The sequence below is a fragment of the Poecilia formosa genome, unplaced genomic scaffold (assembly GCF_000485575.1).
Source record: "Poecilia formosa unplaced genomic scaffold, Poecilia_formosa-5.1.2 Scaffold2, whole genome shotgun sequence".
Classification (NCBI taxonomy): Eukaryota; Metazoa; Chordata; class Actinopteri; order Cyprinodontiformes; family Poeciliidae; genus Poecilia; species Poecilia formosa.
This window is the reverse complement of record NW_006799941.1, coordinates 6,810,773-6,818,685: the sequence shown is the minus strand read 5'-3', so window position 1 is coordinate 6,818,685 and position 7,913 is coordinate 6,810,773. Positions and strand designations below refer to the sequence as shown.

The 7,913-nt window shown below is 37.5% G+C and overlaps 2 protein-coding genes across 3 annotated transcripts; one reads left to right on the top strand and one right to left on the bottom strand.

Moving 5' to 3' along the window:
* Positions 1 to 85: 85 nt before the first annotated feature.
* Positions 86 to 3,091, top strand: LOC103138215 (transmembrane and coiled-coil domains protein 1-like). Its single transcript, XM_016671961.1, has 4 exons — positions 86 to 280; positions 1,736 to 2,071; positions 2,145 to 2,280; positions 2,770 to 3,091. The coding sequence occupies exons 1-4, from the start codon at positions 249 to 251 to the stop codon at positions 2,944 to 2,946; spliced, it is 681 nt and encodes a 226-aa protein (XP_016527447.1). The 5' UTR covers positions 86 to 248; the 3' UTR covers positions 2,947 to 3,091.
* Positions 3,092 to 3,506: 415 nt separating this feature from the next.
* h1m (linker histone H1M) lies at positions 3,507 to 4,769 on the bottom strand. Of its 2 annotated transcripts, none has more exons than XM_007552315.2 (5): positions 4,591 to 4,769; positions 4,251 to 4,510; positions 4,071 to 4,167; positions 3,955 to 3,998; positions 3,507 to 3,825 (listed from the first exon to the last, which is right to left on the bottom strand). In XM_007552315.2, the coding sequence occupies exons 1-5, from the start codon at positions 4,688 to 4,690 to the stop codon at positions 3,574 to 3,576; spliced, it is 753 nt and encodes a 250-aa protein (XP_007552377.1). In that variant the 5' UTR covers positions 4,691 to 4,769; the 3' UTR covers positions 3,507 to 3,573. The 2 variants fall into 2 exon arrangements, with proteins under 2 accessions (XP_007552377.1, XP_007552380.1); XM_007552318.2 differs by having other exon boundaries at positions 4,606 to 4,767.
* Between the last annotated feature and the right edge of the window lie 3,144 nt (positions 4,770 to 7,913).

Sequence of the window (7,913 nt, the reverse complement as noted above, 5' to 3'; positions counted from 1 at the left end):
TGCCTGCAGCATAAGCCGCCTTTAAAATAAACAAAACAAAAAAAAAAGTCTGTTCTGAATGGAAAATCTCGGAAATACTTTCATTTAAAACCAAAGGTCGACAGAAATGTTGCCTAGCAACGTAACAACCTGTGCGTTCGGAATCAAAAGATTCTTAACGTCTCAGAACCGCAACAGCTACGGTTAACCGTTAGCTTAACTCTTGGAACTAGTTCTTTTATTAACGATAATTAACCAAACAACCATCAATGCCTCGCAAGCTGAGTTTCTTTAAAACCAGGTAGGTAAAAATCACAATCCAGAAATACCAGCTACAACATCTTTTTTCCACGCGTGTTCTCCATGTGGGTTAGAAAATGGTTTCTGTCGTGTAAATGTGTAGCTACCGCACTGGACAAACTGAACTAGAATCCTCAAGTTTAAATATGTTACACCACAAGAAATATTGATATTCCGCTGTTTTATTTATTCGGTCTACTGAAACTCTTGAAGCTACCTTCAAAACTCGTTATTTGCTATAGTTATTTTTTTTTCGATCTGTTTTTCCAATATACTTTTAAAAGCTTATAGCTTACTTTTTTGTAAATATAATTTTTATTCCATAAACACTTGTGAAATGCTCCATTGACTCTATAAATATGGTATTTACAAAGACTATATTACTACTATTATACTAGTAAATTAAAAATAATTGAAAATGACCAAAGTTCTGAACCTGTTTACAGTAATCTCTGTCCAAACCTTATGGTGGACTGTGGAAGGATTATGTATTTTTGTGCTTTAAACTGAAAGAGTTACAAAGCAGAGAATAAAAACATTTGGCTTTTAAACCCACGTGGTGAGCAGTGAGTGAAAAAGACATCACAAAAATCATATTTCTGAAGTGGAAGGAAATGTGTGTTTAGGTTCAGCCCCCATTACTCTGAAACCCCGTATTAAAGTCTGTCTGAGTAGAAGTCTCCCAGAGGGTGAAATGAAGACTAATAATCACATCAGAAAGGTCAAGGGTGATGTTTTGGAGAAATTTAATGGAGATTTAAGGTATAAAACAATATTCCAAGCTTTGAACATCTCAAATCTGTACATTTCTTCAGCACGGACAGAAAAGCTTCTTAAGAAAACCTGTTAGTGGCTGCAAAAGTCTTGATACATTGTACATTTTGAAAGCCATGATGAATTATTCTCCTTCCACTTCACAACTTTTTAAGATAACAGCAATTAAGCTGTTTGTTATAAAGGTATAAATTGTTTTAGTACTTTCTGAATAATCTTGTTAGTGCAGAAAGAAATTCTTTCCACCTATCAAACTGCTGTTTGGTGTTTTCATAGCAAATGAAGAAATGTGAGCAAATTGTATTTTTGTGTCATGATGCTGTTAACAAGTTGCCTACAGATGCACTTTTTAAAAAAACTCTTAAAGATATCAGAATCTTTGTTCATTTTTTGATCTTAGGGGAATAATTTGTGGGTCAAAATGTTTCTTTTTTTGAAGCAAAATAATTGCTTTAAAATCTAGACTAAAATGACAAGATCTCAAATATCAACTCTGTAGAGGCGTGAGTTTCATTAGACTAATCTTTGCAAGATACACATTTTTTAAGCAATTTTGCTTTTGAATTTTTAACCTTGTTTTTTTAAAAATATATCTATGTGATGAGGGATGCTCTTAAATGTTTTCTAGATGTGTACATCCGTGGTGTCAGTTCTTAGAAAAAAAATCTCTGTTTGTTCACAGACGGTACAGCGGATCTAGTACCCTTGCATCCAGTGACGCATCACTGGATATGTCTAGTGATGCCTTCGACAACCAGGATTGTTTGTCATGTAATTTGGAAGATGATCTGTCAACCGAAATGTGTAGCAGTAATAATAACAGCGCTAATGAGAAATCTGCCATCACAAAGGATCGTCACACTGATGGAGAAGTGTCTGGTCCTGATGGCACAATCCTCGAGCTCCAAGAGTTTAGAGAAACCCAAATCCAACAAGAGAAGTGCCTGCAAACCCTCAGAGCCAACTACCACAGAGATTTCGCTATGATAACGCAGGCACTTGAAGAAGAAAAATCAAGGTAATTTATGCTCACTGCTATACTTTAAAAAGTCCTCATTTGGTTTTGTGACAAACTCTTAACGGTTTTGCAGCAAAGATGTTTTAACAAAGGGACTTGCTGACATCGCTGAACTTTATAAGAATGAAACGCAGAACTTGAAAGAGGAACTGACCAGTACAAAGGAGATGACCAAGCATCTGGTTTTAAAAGCTACGACAGATATTCATGTAAGTTTTCATTGTGATACATATTGCAGTGGTGGCCAGAAGTGTTGATGCACTGAAAGTCAAAAGGCAGGAATGTGATTTTTGTGCCAGGTGCAGACAGAAAGTTCTGCACTGGTGTCATTGGATTGTTTGGTTGAATCTGTCATTTGCTTTAGCCTCTGTCACAGTTGAACCTCTCTGTGTAAAGTTCTGGATTTTATGTTTGATATGAGAGCAGTCTTAATAGTAGCCATCTTTGCCACATGGCAAAGCCAAATGTTACCTTAAAACTAACCATAATTAAAAAAAAAAAACAAAAAACCTAGGATTCAAATTTCCACTGCATAAACTGAAGCAGATTGTGAAAAAGTGGATTGGGCCACAAAAAAACCTGACAATTACATTTCAAATGATCATTCATGCATTGTTCACAAATGGTTCAAACTGCTTTCATAAGTCAAGGTTAATGATGCAAATTCTTAACTTGTAAAATCTTTTCTTGGTCTGCAGGAGGTGCTGGGGGCTCTTCAGTACCGTTTGGAGCAGCTTGAAGAACAGCAACGGCAAAAACAGAAGCCTCTGCCTATAATCCTTGAAAAAGTTCAACACGGCCCACTTGTCATTTGGTCGGTCCTTCTAGTGCTTCTGTCCATACTGGGCTACTTAGTCATGACCCTTAGACCATAAGGCTCCAGGCCTTTTGCCGTTTTGTCACTTTAAGAGGATTTTTTTCTTGAATATTCTGTCTTGGTCTGCAACTTGAGTTCTGAGATACCCGTAATAAAAGTTTCAAGCCATGTGAATAACAGGTCTGTGGTATACCACACCAGCACTTATTGCCCCAGTCCTAAAGTAAATCTTTAAGAGGTCATTTGAAAGTTAAGGTTTTTGAAGATCAAAGTGTACGTTTGACAGGTCTTGTTAAACCTTGATGCTGTTTGCAGTCATGACTGGTTACATGCCAGCAACCAATGTTAAAAACAAAACTACTTTTTTGAACTAGACAAGGAGGATTTCAATAATCAGCTGAAATCCACAATTGCTAAGCTTATGGAGCACAAAAGGGGAGTAACCTCTACATTAGTGGCAAAAATCCCCAAAGTTTATCTGCTCAGTTAAGGTGAAATAAGCCAAGTCTCAAGTTGAAGCAAAAAGTCAAGGTTTTGCTTTTAAACCTTCTAAAAAAAATAGCCCTTTTACAGATGTTTGACCCATTTGTTCCAACTGGGCAATAGAAAAGCCAGAACTTTAAGAGTACACATTTATTGTAAACAACTATCTAAAAACATATACAAACACACACGTTTCCTTATTTTACACTGCCTTCTTCACTCGTTTGCCAGCAGTTTTAGATGCAGGGGCGTCGCTGCCCGACTTTACAGCCTTGCTTTGGGTTTTCTTCTCGGTTTTTGCCCCTTTGGCCTTTGCAGTCTTATTTTTGGTTGGTTCAGAGCTCCCAGCAGCACTTCCCTTCGCCTCAACTTTTTTAGCTTTTGGCTTCTTTGCTGGAGGAACCTTTGAAGGAGCAGCCACCTCATCCTTTGTGGCTTTTGGAGGCTTTGGGTTCTGCGATTAAAAACACCACAACAGTATAGCTTGGATTTAAGTTTGTGTTGTGTGGCGTTTTTTTTTTTTTTAAATATTTGAGCAGATTTGGGAGACCAGTGATCTGGGCACAGTTAGATCTCACCTTACCTTTGTAGATTTTGCCTTTTCATTTGTTGGCTTCTTCTTGGAGTCTGAAACAAAACAAAGGTTGGCGAGGGATGAATCTACATGAATCCACTGATGTCAGATGTGCATTTTAATACCTTCTGTCTGGGTCTTCTTGGCTCCGGCTTTGGGCTTCTGCACATTTGGATCAGTGTTCTCGCTTTTCAGCTTCACCTCTTTAACTTTTGGCGCAAGCTTTTAAAACAAGGACAGAAAAAGACTCAAGTCACGTAGATTAATTAGTTAGGATGTTTATCTGGTTCTCTTTAGTTTCCTACCCTGAACTTCCCCAGTGCGCCTGTGGTGACGGTGGCGTTGACAGGCCTCACCAGCGTCCCGTTCAATAATCCGTTCTTCAAGATTCTGCGGACCAAGTGCTTCAGCCTCACCGGCTCCACAGTGGAGTACTTCTGTTTGATGTAGTTCTGTATGGCCTGGGAGGAAACCCCTTTGCGTGAGTCCAGGGCTTTCAGCGCCTCTCTCACCATGACGGCTGTGGACGGATGAGTTGCGGGTTTTCGCGCCGCCACGGAGCGTGCTGCAGAGAGAAGTTTGTGAAACCGCTTAGAAAAAACAAACAAACAAACAAACAAACAAACAAAAAAACGAACCATTCACCGTTCGTATACAAACCAGATGTTTTCTTCTCATCGAGCTCTTCAGCAGGAGCAGTGTTTGAACTAGGCTGAGGATCCGCTGCTTGTTTTTTGGGAGGCATCGTTTTTTGCAACGTAAACAAGAGACAAAAAATAAACACGCACGTTGAAAACTAAAAGCTTGGCTTCGTTTTTATGTAGGTAGACCAGGTGATTCACATCACTCTGATTGGGGTCTACGGCAGGCAGTTGGTCTACTCCTTACGAGTCAGCCGGAGGAGGAGCCGTAAAGAAGTGATGCAAACCGGAGTGGGAGGAGTTTTTCTTTTCAGTGGAGGACAAAGACTTTATACTAGACAAGACTAAAGACGAGCAGACCAGATATAATTTGCTTAGCAACATTAAGTTTAGCAGATTAATTAAAATTACTGAAGAATTTTAAACACCAAAACAAGTAGCTTAGTGTTTCTTTCAGTCTCATGCTTGATGTGGTCGAGCTCCGCTGTTTGAATCTGAACAGGTTATCTCAGTATGCTCGCATATGGCTCTCATGACGAGCCGTTTAGGAACACACCGGTTTTCGCGCTGGGTGTAAAATGGTGCGCACCCCTTGGTTCTCCATCATTTCTGTTGATAGTTTAGCAATTTCAGAGAACTTGTGATTTAATTCCTCTTTATTTTACAGCAATATGAATATTTGTTAAGTTCTTTTAAAATCGGATTTATTAAGGACAATGAAAAGTCTTGGCCTCTCTGTCAATTTTCTCATCTGATATCTATAAAGGTGTCAATTTCTTTAAAAGTAAACTGGATACATGTTCCAAGACCACGACTAAAAATGAGCATTTGAAACCAAAGTTAAAACAGCAAATGGCAGGGGACATTTTCATTTGATTCAATGAATCTCAAACAATTAATATCTGTGTACAGCTAATAGAATACAAGTATAAATATATGTTATGACTGGCTCAGGGTCATAACAAAAACTGGAGGCCATATTACAAGTAAAAGTGCATAGAAGGAACATTTATTAAGGTTCAAGTATACGGTTAACAAAAGCTGATGTAAACATCGGTATCATCAGAGTCGTAACGATAAAGGTTGGTTGTGTTTTGTGTATGCATGTGGAAGTGATGAGATGTGAAAATAAAAATAAACTCCAGTGTGCACGATGAGACGAGGCCCAGCAGGAGAGCAGCTCAGAGTGAAGTGTTAGGAGGAGAGGAGAAGAGACAGATATCTGATTGCTTTGTTCTCTGGATCCACAGCACCATGACCTGCACAGAGAAGGAGTTAAAAGGTCAGGACACCTAACCCAGCTCACAAGGCCTAGGGCCGTTTCAGAATAAGATAACTGTCAAAGTACAACCCACACGATGTACAACAGTTTTATGTATAAAAACCTCAAACTAAACTACTGTGTCTTTTAGTGCTGTTTTCATGATATTACACATGCAGCTGGCATAATTTTTGTTTTGTTTCTGTAGATACATTTTCACTGTGATCTATAAGAGCCACTAGTTTTGACAGGTTTAAACACAGCCATCTAAAGTGGGACTTTGTGTTCTGTATGAGAGATACGTATGACTCTGGCCGTGGTTTTCCTGTTGTGAAATGTGAAATGAAACCAACGTTCAATAACATTTATACAGTCAGAGATTCTAAAGTTGTTTTGCTTGCCATAATTGTATCTCAACTCCATATTTTTCTCTTAAAGTTGTTTGAATTATTTTGTTACTTTAGTTTGTCTTTTTTAAATTAAATGGTTTCTTTTTGGCAGAGCAGTTCCAGTTTTAATATTGTCACTTGGTCACACCTGAATAAAATGCAATTTTTATTAAAGCTTTTGTTGTCTGTTGAGGTTTACATTTACTTGGAAACTGTAGAAGTGAGTTTATAGAAAATGTATGCGGTCAAAAACATTGGGTTTAATGACTTCTGTCTCCACCTGCAAGTGACAGTGCTTCTTCTGCCTCCACCTTACTTGATGTTTATGTCGGGAATGATATGGCATTCCCGACATAATGCCATATCATTACACATGCAGCTGGCATGTGTAATGATGTGCCAGCTGTCACATTTAAAGTCATACATAAATGCAAATATTGCAACATTTCTTGCAAATTTTTCTAAATCAGCACCACAAATTCTGTAATTTTGACTGCAAAAATATCACAAAAACAATCCCGAAATCCTAGATGGACTGAATAATGTGAAACGATGCTCAGTATGATAAAAAATTTTTCGAAGTACTTACTGAGTGTAGAGAAATGTATTTATTAGTATTTTAATAGTTTGCTAATGGATTTTATCAGTACATTGCAAAGCAAACGAGCCTTGAGAACAACTTGATATGGCCCAAAAGGAAAATGAGTTTTGACACCCTGTAGTAGAAAATAGTGTTGTGAAATGTAATTATCTTTGTCGGCATTTTTTATTTTTATCCATGAGCTCATTCTGATGGTCTCTGTGGTTTTCCTGCAAGTAGCGAGAAGTTTATGCCCGTCTGTATGCAGACACTCATTGCTTCTCTCAGGTTATGAACGGTGACTTTCTGCATCATGATGGGACTCCTCGTTTTTCTCATCCTGTTGGGTAAGTTAATTGTTATTCATTCAACATTTTTGTAAATTACTGCTGATCGAACAATTTCATATTTTAAAACAGTGATTTGTTTTGTCACTGCCTGCATAGTACAGTTGAGTAGCTTAATCTGAGAAGGAAGTACAGTTTTGAATCGAAACTATTTACACGAATTATAACTTTTTCTTACTAAAATTTTACATTCAATTATAATTCAGTTTATGTAAATGATTAAAAAAAAACAACATGTGGCCTACAGGTTCTTTTGATGAGTTAAAAGTACAAGGTAAGTTTCTGATTTTTGTCAATATTTATTATATACTATGCTACTACCTGATATCTAGTACAATGTAAAATTGAACTGTGAGAATCTTAAACATGCTTTGGTAAAAACATTTTTTACATTCATTTAATTTTCCTTTAATATTGTTATAAAGTTGATGCAACAACTGTTGTTTCTGTTTGTCTCATGTCCAAAGTGAATAGTTAAATCCAATCCAACATGTTTCCCTTTATTACAGATTAAAGAATAATTTCTTATCAAGGTCATGTTGTTGATGTAACAACTGAACATTTGATCCTCTGTCTCTGTTTCAGCTCTTCTTCCGGCTAAACTAACAGTGAATTCATCATTAATCACAGAAACAGATTCAGTCACATTAAGCTGTGAGGCTCCAGTTCATGTTTCTGTGCACCAGTGTTATTTCTATGTGAATGGAGAAACTATGGGAGCCTCCTCCTGCATGAAGACAATCACAGGAA